Source organism: Aplysia californica, unplaced genomic scaffold (genome assembly GCF_000002075.1).
Source record: "Aplysia californica isolate F4 #8 unplaced genomic scaffold, AplCal3.0 scaffold00015, whole genome shotgun sequence".
Lineage (NCBI taxonomy): Eukaryota > Metazoa > Mollusca > Gastropoda > Aplysiida > Aplysiidae > Aplysia > Aplysia californica.
Window position 1 is genome coordinate 2439880 of NW_004797285.1, and position 20464 is coordinate 2460343.

At 38.1% G+C, this 20464-nt stretch overlaps 1 protein-coding gene across 1 annotated transcript in view; it reads left to right on the forward strand.

Annotated features, from left to right (window-relative positions):
- Window positions 1–4759: 4759 nt before the first annotated feature.
- The window catches only part of LOC101854840 (lipoxygenase homology domain-containing protein 1), a gene marked incomplete at its 5' end in the record, with an annotated part of 51011 nt that continues 35306 nt past the window's right edge, over window positions 4760–20464 (forward strand). Inside the window, 11 exon segments of the mRNA XM_013085426.2 lie at window positions 4760–5007; window positions 7387–7522; window positions 7713–7867; window positions 8342–8362; window positions 13445–13682; window positions 14172–14365; window positions 15321–15513; window positions 15988–16148; window positions 16923–17009; window positions 17608–17774; window positions 18389–18552. Coding sequence (XP_012940880.1) covers window positions 4760–5007; window positions 7387–7522; window positions 7713–7867; window positions 8342–8362; window positions 13445–13682; window positions 14172–14365; window positions 15321–15513; window positions 15988–16148; window positions 16923–17009; window positions 17608–17774; window positions 18389–18552 — 1764 coding nt within the window.

A 20464-nucleotide genomic window follows, 5' to 3' on the forward strand; every position in this document is an offset into this window, starting at 1 on the left:
AAAAAAGTCCACAATTTTTTTTTAATCTTCTGATGATAACTGCATAATTATGTGTGGTGTTCTTTCTACATTTAGTGCGCCCTGCATTTTTGTAATTGTTGATTAGGAGTTTTTGAGTGACTGGTGTTACGCGCACGTGACTCTAGATGTATAGGCCTAGGCCTATAATTTATAATAATGTATATTATGTTGTGTATACATAAGGCCTACATTAGTCGGGTTGACCTCTCTTCACGGGAAGAGTGCCATGAGGCCATTGAAACCCAATCAGTTTTCCGCTCAGTGATATGAACTGTGTCAAAAGCTGTTTTCAGAAGAATAGAAAACTTGCAGTGCAGAGTTATGTCATCAAAACAGCATCAACAAATGTTTATCCAGTATCCAAGTGTAAGGGATAAGGGAGAACGTGGGGAGGGGTTGGGGGGGGGGAGATAATGTGTCAGGGGCAAAATACTAAACTTCATTGACATGATCCTTTGATAATGTCTCTGTGTGTTTATTTTAAGGATGTGTCTTTGTTGGTTTAAAACAAGCATGGTCTTGTCGGTTTTCGTAGCGTAATATTACTGATAGAATTTAGTTCCTCAATCCTTTTCTATGTGTGGGTCTTTTCTGTTGATTAACTCATTTTGATCTCCCTATCCTGTAGTAAACGTTTGTCTGAGGTTGATTCTATCAGTCTGAACTGACGAAGTATGTAACAAAACCTGGTTATATGGAACGTTTCTAAGGATAACTTTCTTCTGAATTACGTGAAGTCGCCAGGAACATTCTATTTTGATCTAGCGTCACACAAAGTACTAACCTACCTGATTCCTTATGCAAAAACCAAGTAAGGATAAAACATAATAAATTTCTCATTAATTTTGTAGTTATAGGTATAAATTATAAAAATGCAGATACCCTCGGGTCCGTGAGATTGTTGCTATTATTATTTTATTATTATTATTATTATTATTATTATTATTATTATTATTATTATTATTATTATTATTATTATTATTATTATCATTTGTGTTGATAAAATATTTTTCTCACCCTCGCTTGGATCCATGATTGCTTCGTGGTGCATGTCAGTACGTCAGTGAAACATATTGTACTGCTTAAAATAGTTATGTGGAGCGAGCTTTCAAAGTGTTGCTTTCGGCGTAAATTACGTGTTCCTTTTTGTGCATTTCTCTCCACCGTCCTATTGAGTACTGTAGCTAGCGTCAAAAATAAGAGGAGAGCCTCTTATGTCCTTATTCTTATGTATGTGATTGTATAACCCCCCCCCCCCCCTTTCCTTTTTGTATGCTTTTTGGTGTGGGTGGGGTAGTTTTTGTTTTGTTTTGTTTTGTTTTTGTTTTTGCGTGAGCGTGTTTGTTTTTTTAGGGGGGGGGTTGTTGCTGTTTTTTTGTTTTGTTTTTTTGTTATTGGTTTGTTTTTTTGGTTGTTTTTTTTTGTTTGGGTTTTTTTTTTTTTGGGGGGGGGGGGTAATTTAAAGAAATAGAAAGCGTCAAGTGGAAAAGAGCTAACGATTAGTTAGACTTGGTAATTTGCTTGCTTTATTCTTAATTGTGCAAAACAAAAAACCTAATTGCAATAGGCTTACTACATTAAATTCATAATTTACGTTATACAAGTATTACTTTTGTGAAGTTCTCTGTAAGAATCTTGTCCAGACAAACACGGAACCACGTAAAGCAACAAAAATGTATCTGTTAGGTAATGGATCAAAATGGACATAGTGTAGTTTGGTAAGCTCAGCCGTAGTTTATTCTTTTTTGCATTTACCCCAAACCCGAGCGTGTTATATTCCGTAGTGCTGCCTTTGTCTTGACGATAGTTTTCTCGTAAATTTTTTCATTTCCTTATTATATGTTATTATTCTTGTCTTTTGCCTTTTTGGTTTTATTTCAATGTTTCTCTTAATCATTAGAACAGTTAGTTTTCAAACGTATTTGATAGTTCTCTTTCAACCAAGGTATGATAGATTTTTGTGGGGGGGTTTTGTTTCTCACAGCGCAACGTGCTACAATGTATTACAGAACCCCCCCCCCCCCCAAAAAAAAAAAAAACCAACCCCAGAATAATATGTTAAATCTAAAGTTTAAAATCCGCATATTTTAATATAAGGTAATACATAATTCAACACCACATAATTATACCTTCGTCTGTACTGCGATGCGGATGGTTGGTGGGTGCTTCTGGCAATCTTATTTAATTTTGTCTTCAACTGTTTCCCTTCTTATCAAAATAGCAATAAGACACCCATTATTATGTCAGTTTGTGTGTGTGTGTGTGTGTGTGTGTGTGTGTGTGTGTGTGTGTGTGTGTGTGTGTGTGTGTGTGTGTGTGAGAGAGAGAGAGAGAGAGAGAGAGAGAGAGAGAGAGAGAGAGAGAGAGAGAGAGAGAGAGAGCGTGTGTGTTATTGGGTACATACAGGCACTTAGAAATATTGCAATATATGTATATATATATATATATATAGTTTGTATGTGTGATTGTGGGTTTTACAAAAGAAAACTGTAGTAATGATCTCTCCCCGCCCTCTACCTTTGTTTCCCCATCCCAGGCTACCCGTACATCATAACTGTCAAGACGGGCGACAAGCAGAATGCCGGCACGGACGCCAGGGTGTTCCTGGTACTGTACGGCGGAGAAAAGGTATAATATGAGACTGTGGTTGTTGTGTTTTTCCTTTTTGTTAAGAGCGCCCTTTGGATTTCTTTTTTCGTTTTTTTATCGTTTTTTTATGGTTTTGCTTTGTTTTCTTTGTTGTTGTTTTGTTTTTTGTTGTCTTGTTGTTTTTTTTTTGGGGGGGGGTTTGGGGGGGGGGGTGTTTTTGTTTGTTTACTTTTTATTGTTAGTGGGGGTGAGGTAGGGAGGGTTGGTTAGCTCCAGGATGTTGTATTAGTTATATTGTTATATTTATTTTTGCTGTTATTACTATTATTATTGTTTTTTATTTAAATATTGTTGTTGTTGTTATTATTGTTTTTGTTACTATAGTTATTATTGTTGTTATTATTATTATTTGTATTACTATTATTATAAAATGATGATAAGAATGATAATATTACCTCAATTTATCGTAAAGGGTGGCGAGACAAGTGGCAAAATCTGGTTGGAGTCTGGCGGGGACTTTGAGCGGAACAAGACGGACATCTTCAATGTGGATGTGGCCAAGATGTTGAGTCCGCTGTCCAAGGTAGAGGTGGGCCATGATGATTCAGGGGCGGCCAGTGGATGGTTTCTGGACAGCATCACGGTGAGGATTTCTTGGAATTAGCTCATGTTTTGATTTCTTGGAAGTGGTCTAGCTGTAGAGAGGTCAAAGGTTCGAGGCTCAAGTTATGCACGCTGCAGCTCAGCGCTATCAATAAGGGCTTGTTTTGAGGTGGATGGCTCTTTATGTCGTGTTAAAAGAGCTGATATAGTCACACTCATACACTTATCTCTAACTCCGCGTCGCTGTCTCTGTCTGTATGTCTGTCCTCTCTCTCTCTCTCTCTCTCTCTCTCTCTCTCTCTCTCTCTCTCTCTCTCTCTCTCTCTCTCTCTCTCTCTCTCTCTCTCTCTCTCTCCCTCCCTCCCTCTCTCTCTCTCTCTCTCTCTCTCTCTCTCTCTCTCTCTCTCTCTCTCTTTCTCTCTGTCTTCGGTGTAGATGACACTCTTCTTTGTTTTTCTGTTTTGTTTTCCTACTTAATCTGGCCATTCTAAGGTAGCCCCACATCTCCTTCACATTTATTTTGTTTTCTTCTTTCCTTGTCAAAATCCCGGTCTCTGCACCGTATAGGAATATGGGGAGTATGTAACATTCCAGCATTTTCTTTTTTAAAGTGAGAAATAGATGCCTGGATGTAAATAGTTTGTACATGTGGCTGAATCTTGTTTTTGCAGCTGCTGTTCTTATGTTTATTTCTTTTTCACTTCTACCATCATCTTTGACTTTTGCCCTTTGATACTTGAATCGGAGCACTTGTTCGATTCTCTCCCCATCTATGGTGATGTCTGTTGTTTTTCCAGAATATTTTGATAAGACCATTGCTTTTGTTTTCTTGGTGTTCATGTCGAGGCTTGCCTTGCTGCTGTTCACTTTCACTACTTTGACAATTTTAGAAAGATATTTCATTTGTGTTTTGCAAGCAGAATTGAATCATTTGCTTATCTCAGGTTATTGATGTTGCGGCCCCCAATAGTGACTTCCAGCAGGTTTTGATATTCTCTAAAAATAAACTCTGTATAGATGTTAAAACAATAACAAGAGAGGACACAACCTTGTCTCACTCCTCTATGAATTTTAATATATTCTGATATTTCATTTAAAATTGTAATTGCTGCCTCCTTCTGCCAGTAAAGATTTCCTTTGCTTCTCATATCTTTATCATCAACACCTATCTTCTCCAAACACTCAATCAGCCTGATATGATGGATTTTGTCAAAAACTATTAAGTAGTTAATAAAGCAAGCAAAAAGGTATTTTTGGACTTGAATATTTTTCTGTACTATTGTGTTCATGCAGAAGATTCCTTCTCTGGTGCCACTTCCGGACCTAAAGCTGTACTGTTCTTCTCCGATTTCTTTGTCAATTTTGCCCTTGATTCTCATCGAAATGACTTTCAAAAATATTTAATGATATGTGGCATTAGATTAATGGTCCTGAAGTCCTCGCATTTTGTTGCTAAATAAAGGTGAAATATTGGAAAAGATAAAAGAACAACAGTAAACAGACAGAAAGATCATGTGAATGTTTCCCTTTCTATTTTCTGTTACAGAGGTTAATTGGCAGGCTTGGGTGTTCACAAGCGATATCAAAAGCGCAGGTACTGACGCCAATGTCTACATCACCATCTACGGGGACAAGGGCAAGTCTGACGACATTCCGCTCAGCAACAAGGGGGACAGCTTCGAAAAGGGCAACATGGACACGTTCCGGTTCAACACAGTGGGGGTGGGCAAGCCATACAAACTGAGGGTGTGGCACGACAACTCAGGGACCTTCGCCGGCTGGCATCTTGACAAGGTAGGTACTGTGACTGTTTGTGTCCAGAAAGCTTTGGACAAGGTTTTAATCAGTGTTTACCAGCTTAGGCGTGTCACCTACTAGTGGGTAATTTGGTAATGTTGGTGGGCGGTGGGGATCACACGAGACGCGGGTAGTCATTCATCATCAACACTGCGTTGCTCCCTCTGCATCAGGGTATGGGCCACGAACAAACACTTTCCACTTTTTCCTATCCTGGGCTAGCCACAGGTAGTGCTATAGGCAGGTCTACTGTTTTATGTCCTAATTGGAAATATGTGAAGGTGGGCCCGACAAAAATGTTTCCCTTTTAAAGTTGACAAAAGTGGGCACTGAATGTACATTGGTTGACAAACACTGGTTTAAATCCTCTGATGATTATTCTGTTCTGTAAATTGAATAAAAGAAAGTTAAAATTTTATGAGCTCATTTAGACTACAGATAAAGGAAAACATGTGGGTTGATGATTATACAACAGCAAGACAAAGAGACAGGTGGTGAGGAAAAGAAAGAGAGAGAGGGAAAGAGAGAGAGAGAGAGAGAGAGAGAGAGAGAGAGATAAAATAAGATAATACTTTATTGTCCCAGAGGGAAATTTTTCTTGGCTGTACAGGACCGTAAAAACACATGCAGGTATACTTTTAAAAATTTAGATTATATATTACTCTCATTAAAATTCAATATGAAAAGAGAAATAAAGCTGATAGAATGTACATATCACATCAGATGCATCATTCAATCACATGCAGGAATTTAATTACAAGGCCTTTGGAGTTATATAGATACATAAGCCTACTCTAAAGAGCAAAACACATTTATGCTTATTCTGACAATAGCCTTATTATGCTAGATGGTAAAGAACTTCCCTAATATCTCTCTTTCTTTGCTTTTAGAGGTAGGCTACATATTATCTGCCGCTGCATGATCTGACAATTTGCATGGAAAGGGGGTGTGATGGGTCGTTTATAATGCTTTTTATCTTTTCTATACTTGTGATGTTATACATTTTATCAATTCTAGTTAATCATGTCCAGAGATTTTGCTGGCTTTCTTAGTGGTTCTGTCAAATGTTTCTTTATCTTTCACCCTACAATTCCCAGCCTAGCAGCAAATACAAAATAATAGCATGCTTTAAATCATAGAAAGGTATAAAAGGGACGTACTCTTGTTATCAACACGGAAACTTCTTAATTTCCTTAAAAGGAACATTCTTTGATTTACTTTTTAATGCCCAAGAGCAGCGTGGGGATTCCAGTCAAGTTTGTCATCAATTGTTACTCCAAGGTACTTGTAAAAGCTGAAATTACCACCTCCACCTCCTCATCTTAAATAAATAGTAATTGCAATTGGTCTTTTTTTACTCTAAAATCTTTTATTAACACCTTTGTGTTTTTCATGTTTAGTAAAAGGAAGTGGTTATCACACCAATTTGTAAATACATTTACAGCGCCCCTGTATTCATTCTTATTTGTTGTTATTATAAGGCCTAGTAAAATGGAATCATCCGCAAATTTTATTAGTTTGATGTTTTTGTTTTCAAAAGTACAGTCGTTGGTGTAGAGCGTAAACAAGACAGGGGAGATTACACAGCCTTGGGGTGCACCGGTGTTCGTGAATATTAGGTCGGATTTTACGCCTTTTAATTTTACATATTGAGGTCGATTGGTTAAGAACTTAATTAAGAATCCAAGCTATAATGTTATTGTTTATGCTCATGTTAATTAATTTTGAAACCATTTTGAGGGGTTGGATTGTGTTGAAAGTGGATGAAAAATCTGCAAAAGTATCCTGCAGTAATTTCTTGGTGTGTCTATGTGTTTGTAAATGTTATCTAAGAACACGAGAATGGCATCCTCTACGCCCCTCTTCGCACGATAGGCAAATTTCATATTATCCTGTCTGTCTTCTGTTGATTTCCTGAGCTCTTTCAGAACCAGTTTTTTCTAAACATTTCATAAAGACTGATGTTAAAGCCGCAGTTTTAAGGTCATTCAAATTTTGTATTGATTGATTCTTTTGGACGGGAAATATTTCAGAGCTTTTGAACGAGAGTGGTATTATTCATTCTTTCAAAGACATATTGGAAATATCTGTATAAATGGGAGATAACTGAGTAGAACACATTTTGATAATTTTACTTTTTACTCCATCGGGTCCACTTACTTTGTGAGCTTTCAGACGATTAAACATGATCTTGACCTCATTAACACTAAGTAGTGAGAGAGAGGAAAGAGAGAAAAAGAGAGAGAGAGATAGAGATAGAGAGAAAGAGAGAGAGAGAGAGAGAGAGAGAGAAGAAAGAGAGAGGATAACAGGAAAATAAAAAATTATACTGAGATAACCTATATGACATTGATGGTGTCGTTCTTGTGTCCGCAGATTGAGCTGGAGAGCATGGAGAGCAAAGAGCGTTACTCCTTCAAGTGCAACAGGTGGCTGGCAGAGGACGAAGACGACAAAGAGATAGTTCGGGAGATGCCAGCCGAGGCGCCCAGCATCAAAAAACCCCTTCCAGGTTAGATAAGATAAGATAAGATAAGGTAACATAAGATAAGATGAGATGAGAATCCACAAAGAGAAATTTACTGTGTCATGCTTACTACATACGCATACTGGCACGCGTCAAAACACACACACATACACAAACTTTTGTGGTTTGAGTTTAAGCCCTGTCAATATTTATGTATAACATCCATACGTTTCAGTGGTGCACTATGTGGTACAAGTGTACACAGCCAAGAAGTCGTATGCTGGCACAGATGCCAACGTATACATCAACATCTTCGGAGATCTCGGTGACACTGGAAAACGTTTCCTCAAGTACTCAAAGACCAACAAAAATAAATTTGAGAAGGGAAAGGTGAGAGCATTGTGTGTGATTTTTTTCTATTACCAGCTATGAAATTCCATATCCAATTTTAAAAAAACTATGGTAAGCAATAATTAAAATCAAGAACTGGATAAATTTGTTCTATGGAACATAAAAGATTTATTCCTAACCAAACTAGAATAGGAAAACCAAGATGTCGGGTTAAAGAGAGAAATACAAAAGTTAGTGACAGCTTGTCTTTTACTGAAAATATTTTCTACCAAGAAGCAAGATTATTAAAAGTGGGCTTGAGGTTCTTTTAAAATCGTGTCATTTTTTTCTTGTTTTAAAGCTTTCAAGGCTCCTGACAATCTTTTGATTCACCTAGCAAAATAGGGTGAGGTTCAGGGATTAAGCAGAACAGTATTTTTTTAAAATTTACACCCATATGTTTTATTGTGAGACATTTTCAATATAATATATGTATTGTTTTGCTGCATTATCTTTGCCTCTGGTGGACACCAGGGTATTTTCCAAGATGGTATGGTATGTAAACCATGTACACGTTTCCGTTCCCTGTTAGTGAATGGCATAGAACTTGCTTGATTCTTTCACTGCTTTCCGGAACTATGTCTACGAATGTTTAGCAAAGATCGTGTAACTCTAAGATATGCCTCTCTTGCAAAGCAAATCAAGGTATTTGAATTGGGCCCATTCTTGTCAACAAGAGGGTGTGTTTCCAGTGATGTTTTAAATTTCTTCCTCACTTGCGCAGCAATCAGATTTTCCTAGCCTGCTTTGATCTAATTTTTGACTCATGCCGATATCACAGGACATAAAATATAGAACTCTGTCGTCCGTCATCACAAAACGATGCCTTCTGATCTAACACAGTGGTACAAGTATATCATAAAATTAATGTTATACGGGGTGCCCACTATGGCTAGATCGGGACGATCGCCCGACTCGGTTGCCCGAAATTGAAAAGAAACAAACTTTTGTTTTTGAGGCAACCGAGTCGGGCGATCGGCCTGATCGGCGATCCCATCTGTAGTGGGCACCCCGTATTAGAGTTTCCTCATTTTACTCATATGTATTGACTTGCTCTATAGCGTAGTCCTGTAAGCACCTTATGAGGTTGTCAGTTCTGTGATGCAACTTTCTTAGATGTTGAGTATAGAATGCTGGCTGGCTGAAGAAATGTTTTCTCTTGTGCTTGTGGTTTTGTTCAATATGGTTTTGACCATGAAAGGGGTTTACTTTGATACTAAGGGATTTGAAGATGGAGAAAACGTAATGAAACATATGCTTTGCTGCTTCTGAAAAAGAAAATGCCCTTTAACATGCGTTAAGGTAAAATACAATAGTGCCCAGGAAAAAGATATATATATATGTGAGGCAGCGTGGTGGAATCAGGCTCTCGTCAAAATAATCATAGTGAAGAAACTTGCATTTTCCCGAAGGTTTGTGAATTTTTATCAAATTTTTGTTTTTGGGCTCAACACCTTTCAAGCCCATTAAAGAACTCATTTATGTGTGGATTTTTTAGAAAACATTGATTAAAGGCACAAAAAAATGTACATTTTCAGTTACCACGGACTCTAAAGCTAAGGAAATAACTAATCTTTGGAGGCCATTTTCTCACTAATTTTACCTCTGAAAACAGGTGACCCCCACCTCCTTCATTCTCAAATATCTCGACTTGTAGTTAAAATAAATGAATATTTGTTTCGTCCAAATAAAGACAAGTGAACAATCTTTAAGATGATACCAATAACTCTACGTGCCCAAAAATTGACGAGAGCCTGATTCCACCATGCTGCCTCACATATGTGTATTACAATGCAGTGGAATCAGGGGCTAGTCAATTTTTGGGCATGTGGAGTTATTGGTATCATCTGATAGCTGATTTATTTGCCTCGCTTCTAATGAAACAAATATCCATTTATCTTGAATAGAACTCAAGATACTTGCAATTGAAGGAAGTGAGGTCGCCTGGTTTCAGTGGCGAAATTAGCGAGAAAATGGACGCCAATGTTTGTTTACTCCAATAGCTAAAGAGTCTTTGAAAGCTGAAAAATGGCATGTTTTGTTTTATCAATGTTTTTCAGTAAATTTCACATGGAAATGTGTTCTTATATAGAATCTAGACATAAAAGAAGTTAAGCCAAAAAATAAAAAATCAATAAAAATTTCCAAACTGGCGGAAAAATGTCTGTTTCCTCCGATTTCGCTATTTTGATAAGCGTCTGATTTCCCCACGCTGCCTCACATATACTTTGGTTAACAGTTGTTTTTTTTCTATCGGCCATCTAGTGCCCTTGTGTTAAGCTGAAGGCTTGTGGATTGATTTCTGTTCGATAATGCTGTCTGAAAAGGAAAAACATTTTAGTCACAGGCGTTGCTTGACTACGGAGTGGCCATCTAGTGCCCTTCTGTTAAGTTGTTGAAAACAACAGAAATGGCTTATCTTAGATTACACGGTCTTTGATTTTTAGCTTCAGAGAAGCTTTGTTTATATGGTTATGCATCAGAGAGGCTTTGTGTGTAGGCATCAGCGAAGCTTTTTACAATATTGTTCACATGTTGCATGCTTTTGCGTCTTATAATATTATGTACTATTTCAAGGATCATGTAAAACTGCTGCTCTTTTTTCTCTGGATTACTTCTTTCGCATTGTTGTCACCACTGTCTCTGAAGTATTTGGGCTTGAGATTCTTATTTTAAGTGGATCAGTGTCTTGGGACGTTGTGGGTGACTGCCAAGCTTAAAGAAACATACAGTTTATGAGGGACCCAGCCAGCTTGGTGACTGGGCTTTCCCCTCCTGGGCTGACAACAAACACAACACTACTAGAAGATTGCCCAGTCCTGTACCACTGCCCCCTCCCTTTCTATCCTTTCCCCCCTTAAAAAGCTCAACAAAATAATCAAACAAATCATCATCATGAAGTGTCAGATCTGAAACAGACATCATCGATCATAGTTCTCCATTCATTTCTCCCCTTGGATGCTCTTATCCTCCATTATTATCCTGGTGTTTCTTTCATCCATTTGTTCAGGTTTTCCATGGTTCTCATGGTCTACCCCTGCCTTATTTGCCTTCTATTTTTCCTGTGAAAGCAAGATGTTCAAAGCCTTTTATGTTGAGTCAGCTGTCAGAGAAACTGCATTTGTTACTTCCAATTTGTTCTTGTTAATGAGCGGCCCACATGGGCTTCATTCAGTATTTTCTCGTTTGATCTCTTTTCTGTCCGTAAAATTCTCTAGTCCCTCAAGATACCACATTTCTGTTGCTTCTATTTAATTTTCACTATCTTTGATAAGTGACCAGCATTCACACCTGTCTAGAAGGTTGACCACACATTGTCTTTTAGAACCCAGTTGATAGTTTTTTTCACGTTATTTCTGTGGAATATTTGCAGTCGGAATTAATTATATATATATATATATATATATATATATATCCAAGATATTGAAACTGTTGAACTCGTTAAATCTTTTCACCTTTGATTATGAGATTACAACCACGGTTTACTGCTTTTTTAGATGTTAACATGCATTCTGCTTTTTTCACATTCCACAATAACCATTTACTTTAATTTTCCGTCACAACAGTATCTAGAAGTAATTGAAGGTCCTTTTCTGAATCAGCAATCAAAACTGCATATCTGATGCTGTTGATATTTTCTTTATTAACATTCTTCTGTATTTCCACTGTACAAGTTAAAGAGACCTGGTGACACGATGCATCCCTCCGTTACTTGTCTCTTGATGTGCTTATATTTGCCGTACTCTCCCTCATAGTTCTTACAGCAGCGTTTATGTCCCAGTACACATTTCTAATAATTCTTAGATCTTTTCCATCTATGTTTAGCTTTTCCAAAATTCAAAATAGCTCATCACATCTAGCTTTATCAAAAGGCATTGAATAATCAATGAAGCATAAATACAGATCTTAACTAAACAAATACATGTACACAAAATTTTACAAAACTGAACAATAACCGCAATAGCCAGTGTATATCCTGTTCTTATCAAAGTCAAAGAAAAATCACAAGATGTTGATGTGCTGGACTCGCAGCCTCCACATAGGACATATTTTTCCTGAACCAGTGTTCTAGAAACAAAGTGATGGCTGCAGTGTTATCCAGCTCATCTTTACTCAGTAATCACCCTCAAAATCTGCTATACTTTTTAAAAAAATTGATGTTGATGTATTTATTTCTAAAAAGTGTTTTTCTCTTGTACTTATCATTAACAGAAGTCCTTTTTTGTCAACAACACCCATTTTTTTCCCATCCCTTCCTCCTGGATAGCCATTTCTTTTTTATTAAAGACGTTCCCGGATATGCAGTGGGATTTTTTTTTCATATTGAAATGGCTCGGCTTTTCCTCATTATTGTTTCAGTCTTTTGGAGATATTCAACTTTGCAGGCTGATAGGCACATACCTACTAGTATTTCTTTTGTGCCCATGTTACATCTCTAGAGATCAGTTTTGGTGGACATACTCAGACGGACCTTTGTATGACAATTTTTTTTCTGCGTTTGCTATGAGTTTTGTCTCTTTGCCAACTCTTGGATGCCAATCCACTTGACAGTCTACTGTAATGTTTCTGTTCTACTTGACAGTCTACCACCGAACCAGTCTCACAGTTGTTCCACCTGGCAGTCTACGAATCTACTATTACCCTGCATATTCCAATGACAGGATAAGGGTTAGAGCTGTGCGTTGCAGTAGACTTGCTGACTGTCAAGTTGAACAATTGTCAGACTGCTCCTGTGGTAGACTGTCAAATGAAAATTAATTTTTTTAAACAAACAAAAAAAGCAAAACAGAACAAAAACATGGCAGTAGACTGTCAAGAAGACTGGCATCATCTCATCTTTGTTTTTATTCCTCAAAACAGCAATGACATCATGGACAGAAGGTTCATTCAGAATATATGTCAGTTGTAGGCCAATAGCAGCAGGGCTTGTTATGAAAACCCCAGTCTTTCAACACAGTGTGGTTGTTTGCGTTATTCCCAATAAAACTTAACAAAGAGAAACTTTTCAAGTTTTCAAGCATCCCAAGTTGAAGAATGTTCTATACAGGGATTGAAACGAGGATCCCCCAAACACGGCCTGGCACAATACCACCGAAGTTGAGATGATCACAAAGCAAGAGTGCAGCTTTTTTACCTGCAACTTACATCATCAGTTTTTGCTTGCAAAAATTGTCAACCTTGTTTAGTCAATCAGGTTCCTTTGATCTTGTGGAATAGCATTGAATGAATGCTATGAGCTTTGGAAATGTGGTTTCGTTCTATTTTCTCATCTACCATTGACCGTCTAGTAGTTGCAAGTACAGAATTGTTTAAGACACAGCCAGGCAAATTTTTGTCTGGAAAGGAATTATATCCTGTTCTCTTCTATCCATTCTTTAATAAATGCTTGCTTGGCCATCAGTAGCGATGTGAGTGCTAGAGGGTATATTCTATAACAAGCTATAATGCTGTTTGTCCCACGGGAGGGAGTGAGATGGTGTGTTTGATTGAAAAATGTTAATTAAAAAGAGCTCCTTGAAAATCGAGTTGATACAGGATTTTGTTTTATAAGTGCTAAGCTATCCGTTTCTTTTTTAGATGGATGAGTTTGAAGTGGAAGCCGTCACTCTGCACAAGCTGAAGAAAATCCGCATCGGACACGATGGGAAAGGACCCGGAGCGGGATGGTTCTTGGACAAGGTGGTTGTGTTCCCCAAAGACAGGTCGGACTCCACGAAAGAGGTCACTTTCAACTGTAACCGTTGGCTGGCCGAAGATGAAGATGATGGGCTCATAGAGAGGGAGATCACTGCTTCAGGAGCTCAAATGCTGAGTAGTGAGTTATTTTTATAGTGTGTTCTTCTCTTTTCTTTTTCTTTGCCTCTCTCTCTCTCTCTCTCTCTCTCTCTCTCTCTCTCTCTCTCTCTCTCTCTCTCTCTCTCTCTCCCCCTCCCTCTCTTTCTGTTTCTTTTTCTTTCTCATTATGATTTTGTCTTTTAGTACGCAAAAGCAAAATCAGAAGTAAGTTATAAACTTAACTGAACAAAGTGGATTACTTTGCACACGTTTCAAAGAAATCCCATATCATTATCCAATGTGTTGTAAGAAGAGGCATAAATTTTGATTAGACAAAACTTTTATCCAAACCTTACAGCTACACTTCCAATAATCATTATCTTTTCAACATGAACCAACATGCTCCCTATCATTGTTTTTTACGTCACCACTCCTCCTTTAACAGTTAAGCACCTTCTGTTCTTTAGTCTTTCTTTCTTGCTTCTTTTCTCAAAGAAACATTAGAGTGCCATACTTTGATACATTTCAGCCACAACGTACATGGTGTCTGTCAAGACTGGTGATGTAAGAGGGGCTGGGACTGACGCCAACGTCTTCCTCAAAATCTTCGGCACCAAAGAGGACACCGGGAGTCTGCAGCTGCGACAGTCGGAGAATGCATGGGACAAGTTTGAGAGAGGACGGACAGACCTGTTCAAACTGGAAGCAACAGACATTGGAAAGGTGAGATGATGATGTTTTTTCTTTTTCTTTTCAGAAAAGATTTTGCTTTATGTCCTGAAAGTGTGTTTTTCTCAGATATGCATAATTATTTATTTAGTTATGAATTTAGCTAATTTTTTTTTCAGATCAACAAGTGAAAATATAATCCATTCCAGCTGCCGTTTTGCCATTATTATCACACAATATGTGTAGTCCTTAGGCTTACAGTGTTATGAATATACAAGACTCATGTAGGCTTAGTTCAAGATGATATCCTTACAGGTCAGTGACACGATTTATCAATCACTTTGATACAGAGTGTCAGGGAGAAATACTGAAAAGGAGTATTTTATTGTTTAATTGTGGAATGAGGGCTCTTTTTTATGTAGGTGTATTTATGCCTCCATTAACACAATTTAGATCACTTAGTGGGGCGGGCTTCCAACCCGGTTTTAAAGAGATACATCCCAGCAGAAAGACTAAGACACTTGATAAAAATTTTCTGTCCGCTTGGGAATCATCGAACTTGATTCTCCTGCCTGTGGCAGCAAAGCGCCTAAATGCCACATCACAGATGCTGGGGAGGGCTGTTTATGATTTGTGAATGTATGTGGAAGTTTAAGAAATGGGCCAAAGTAGCTAGAGAGAGAGGGGGGGGAGGGGTTAACAGTTTGTAATTGAAAGAGAGGAGTGAGAGCAGGGAGGTGGGGGTGGGGGGCAAGAAGGAGGGGGATGGGAATTAAGAAGAGAGGGCGGGAGAGGAGGGGGGGGGGGGGGACAGTGAAGAAAATAATGAATACCTCTTTTTAGCCAAACCTCATCCCAGTTCAGTTGCTTGACCTACGCCGAACAAAGTTGATGCGTGGCAGACTATGTGCTAGAATTTTTCTTTCCATTTTCATCCTTCAAACAATTTGTTATAAAAAATAGTCTTATTTTCCTTTGTGTCCACAAATCTTTTTGGTATGCTTTTCAGATTAAGAAAATCAAAATTGGCCATGATCGCAGCAAAATTGGTTCTGCCTGGTTTTTGGATGAGGTGCGCATCGATGTGCCATCAAAGGGAGAGCATTACACGTTTGCCTGCCATCGCTGGCTGTCAGATAAAGAGGGAGACAAACAGACAGAGGTGGAAATTGAGCCATCCGACACCCGAGAGATTGAGAAGAGTAAGTGGCTTGTTTGTTGTTTTTGTTTTGTTTTGTTTGGTTTTGTTTTTAATTCAGAATGTATTGTGCTTGTTCTTTGTATGATATGTGTTGGGGGGGGGTTTTTTAAGCAAAAGTATTAAACGCGTGTGAAAGTTGCTGGTTTTGTAGTCATGAAATATATCATCTTATAATTTGTTGATGCTATTTTGTTAACATGAGTATGCCTTGCACGTTTTTTATTCTCCTGAAAACAGTTTTTAAACATGCTTTACATCTCTGAGTTTAAAATTGGTTTCCTGTTTTTGTGATGAAGGTCAAATTAGTACACGTCATTCTACACATTTTGCATGAAATTCCTTACTTTAGAAAGCAGGATTTATGTGGGGGGGTATTTATAGAAGGTGCTCAAAGTGTTATTGGTGTTGCTATTTTTAAGACACCAGCTGTATGAAGTCTTTTATTTTTGGGGGATTTTTTTGTTTTTGTTTACAGCTATTCCTTACGAAGTCACCATCTGGACTGGCACAAAGAGCGGAGCAGGGACGGACTCCAACGTTTTCCTCCAGTTGTATGGCAAGGATGGGAAGACACAGGAGATCAGCCTCCGAAACAAAACAGACAACTTTGAAAAAGGTCAAGTGGACAAGTTCAAGGTCAGAAGATTTTGTAATGTTTTGTTGAGTGGAGCTGAGTCGTAGTTAATGGCTATTGAGCCCAAAAGCATCCATATTTGGCTAGGTATATATGGGGAATTTGGTTATGTTGAGAATAAGGGGAAGGTCAGACCATACTAGGCCATTTCAGACTTACGCTGCGTTGTTGGTGGGTGGAGTTAACGCGATATAGAAAATGGTTATGCTTTGTCAGGGACAGTTTAAGGCAACACTTTTCCGTCTTTTTTCGTTAATTATTATGTTTCAGATTGTTTCAGGAATCAGTACATGTCTCATTAGGTGCTTATTTTCAGTTGCACTGAAAAGAAATTGGATATCAAACCCATAACTGCATAAAAATTATGTCAGGGAAGGGATAAAATAAAAGTCAGGTCTCAATAGAAGTGAAAGATACGAACAACACAAGAGAATCCACCAGCTGTGCTCAGTCTTATATTTTTGCTTGAATTAACAATAAGCATGTTTTATAAATAAATGACTGAGTTGTCTCATAGGCTGCAGATGCATATTTAGTTTCTGTCACTTTCTGTTGTGTGAGGGAATTCATCAGCTTTGTTCAATAATGTTTTCCTCTTGAATCAACAATAAGTATGTTTTATATGTAAGTCAGTGAGTTAACCCATAAAGACGCATGTTTGATTGCGGTATTTTCGTATTGCAATTAGAAAGTTTTGGGTAAGTGCTATCTGTATGTTGTTATCGATTCAATAACAAGTAGAAATTTTTTCAATTGCCCTTGGTTTTGTCTCCTAGATCGAGGCTCCAGATGTTGGCCGTCTGCAGAAAGTCCGTATTGGTCACGACGGGACTGGAATGTTCTCTGGCTGGTACCTGGACAAGGTACTGTCATGTCAATTGTTATAGGGTTTGCCTTAAGTTGTAGAGTTGGAATGTTTCTGAATGTCTGTATATTTCTCTTGTCATGTAGCCTGCTATCTCTGTCTGTTGATGCAAGAATAAACCTTTTTGAGACCACTAATGATTTTGTGCTACATTTTTTTTAGCAAAGTCATATAGTTCTGTTAACATACCAAAGTGGTAGCATTCATGCAATCTCTCTCTATCCCTATATCTGTCTACCTCTTTCTCTTTCTCTTTCTCTTTCTCTTTCTCTTTCTCTCCCTCTCTGTCTGTCTGTTTGTCTGCCTGTCTGTCTGTCTGTCTGTCTGTCTGTCTGTCTGTCTGTCTGTCTGTCTGTCTGTCTGTCTGTCTGTCTCTCTCTCTCTCTCTCTCTCTCTCTCCTGCATGAGGATTTGTTGTTGTTTTTTTACTTAATTTTGTTTCACCGGATGTTAATGTTCTTAAGTTTTGTGGAGGTTTTTTTTCCTCTTTTATATAACTTTTTGTTGTTATTGATCCTATAGTACCTGGGCAACCTTCACTGATTTTGTGCCAAGAAGTGCTTGACAAGCTCTTTTTGATTCTTTCCTTGTGACAGATGTTGATTCAAAGACAGCTGCCTCAGAAGAAAAGAGAAAAGAAGAAACTCTCTGACCATGAACGCCGTAAATCTATCCTGGCTCTGCACCGGTCAGACGAAGACTCCGACTCCAGTAGCCCATCGTCCACGCCAGGCCGTCGTAGGAAGGGGTACAGAGGGTCAAGGTCAGTGGTATTTGGGGCATATGTTATCTATGCACTATAGTAAGAAACTGGGGAAAGGCCACCTGGAACCTGGAGAAGTGTCAAGGAGAATGATGTACAGAAAAGTGGAAAGACCAGGAATAATGTCAAGAAGGTATCCCAGGATAGAGAATATGGAAAGTGTTTGTGTTTTTCCATGGTATTATACCCTGATCCAAGGTGAGAAAGGCAAGGATGATGATGATGATGATACTGATGATAATAAGAAGAAAAATTAAATATGTAATGTTTAGCCTTGCATCCTTTCTGATTGGAGTTGCACGTGTCTTCACATTAAGCTGACACAGTACTCCAAGTAGACTAGGGGAGTGGGGGGGTTGGTAGGCGCTATGGTGGGGTTTGCTCCTTCTTTCTTATCGAACATCTGTGGTCCTTTTCTCTCCTACTTCTGTGTTTGTTATTGTACTCTCTTGTAACACCTCTAATCTTCAGCACTTATATGATCTTATTGTGTTGCAAGTGCCGTAAAACTCTTACTTAAAGTATAGGTGAAGGTATCATCATGGTCTGCCACCCCACAATGAGTGGTTGGAACTCCCAGCTGGTGACACTTCTTATTTTCTCTCATGTCTCAGGTCCAAACTGGACGCTGTCCAAGAAGAGGATGAGGAGGAGGACACAGAGGACTACTGGTTCTTTGTTGACCAGTGGTTTGCTCGGGGTGAGGGAGACAAGGCCATCGTTCGAGAACTCATCCCCACGGACAAGGACGGGCGATCGCTCAAAGGGGCACTAGAAGGTAAAATATTCCTAACAAAGAGCTCTTCATTGTGTGCTTTTTTTTGTTTTGTTGAAGGGATATATGACTTTAAGATTCGCTCTTTTAAAATTCCTTCGTAAGTCAGATTAGCACTCCGTTTTGTATAAAAAATTTTCTAACCATTTCATTTGCAATTTTGGAATCTGCTCTGATTTTTCTACATGTAAATTGAAATCGTACGGCAGTCAGCCATACTCTCTTATTTTTTCCTGTGTGAATGTAAGGCAGCAAGACTTGTTTTCATTTCATTTGTCTATTTTTTTTCATTGTGCTTTTTGCACTTTTTGGGGGGGGTTGCTCAAATTGGCAGAAAGATTGCTGTATTTTTTATTTATTAATTTATTGTCATTTTTCAGTCTTGTGGAGATTATTATTTCTTACTAATGCTTACTAATTGTGTATTGTTTATATTTAAATCTGGACACTTTCTTCTTCTCCCCTCAGTATTTATTCCCCTCAACACTTTCCTCTCCTCCCCCCAAGTATCTGTTCCCGTAAATGTTTCTATACTTTTCTTTTCTTTGTGTTTTTAATTCATTTAGTAGATTTGAGACATTCTTTCACTTTGTTTTCTTTTCCATTTGAAATTTCTTTTCCAAGTCTCACACCCTTACCTTTTGTCAATTGTTCATTGTGTACCCTTTTTCTGGTAGCAAACACAATAAATGTGTCAGAAGTATTTTAGAAGCCTTTTTTTAAATTCTCTGTTGTGGATAAATTTACCGGCATTGATAGAAGGAAGTTGGTTTTAAAATCGTCATTTTTGTTTCTTATGTAAAATATTCATGTATTAGAAAATGAATGAGTATTTAAGCTTTTCTTGTCCTAACAAGACAGACATTTATGTAAGCAATTCAGGCTGGACCTTATTCATAGCTTAGTTGCATCTTTGAGAAATCTTTCGTGACCAATCAATTGTTGATAATGCTCAAAGTTCCAATTAATGTGTCCCTCCCATGCTCTTACCCATTACATACTCAACATTCTTCATTACTGCCTTGGTCCCTGAACAGACAGTGATGATGAAGGCAGTAAGTACCAGCTAACCCCCCCCTTTTTTTTTTCAAAGCCTCTCCCCCATCACCCTCCATTACCCTTTCTCACTTACCAGGCGAGTTTCGAATATGGATGGTACTTGAAGAAATACTTTGCAAACTGAGTATGCTCAGAGGCATTTATTTACTTGGGTACAGTGGCAGAATTAAATAAGATTTGTGTGTAAAATGGCACTTTGTATGCATGGTTGATCTGAATAATTCTTTTGACCTTCTTTCTGACGGGAATTTGTAGATAAGATAAGATATGATTAATCTTTATTGTCTAGACTTTTGGCTTTTGCATATTGTTTTTGTATTTCACCAAACATAATATTCTTACTCTCATACTCTCTCACACACATACCCTATTAATAGCTTTCACTCACAAACAGACCCACACAATGATAATGTTTAAGCAAGGTACGATGATCTGTATAGTACAGGCTGAAGGGATCTTGAGAAATGCTTTTTGTACAAGATTGATGATGAAGATGATAGGAGGTACATGGATGATATATGCTATGCGAATTAGGCACCTATTAATGGTGGCCATGAAGTTTACACAAGAAACAGACGTTCGTACAGAAAGAGTAACAGCTTTTTCACGTGACCGAAAAGCTTTATTTTTTTCAACTGTGTGGAATACTGGTGTGTTGAACGTTACCGTCGTCATAATAGGCGAGGATAAGGACATTTCCCACTTTTGTCGCGTGTTTTTAAAAAAAATATAATTAATAAGACTGTTCAAGAGGACCACCTCTCAAACGGTGACCACTTTGCACTTCGACAATGGCTGGCAGTCTAGGACAATTTAGACTATAACACTCATGTTCATTCACACACACACACACACA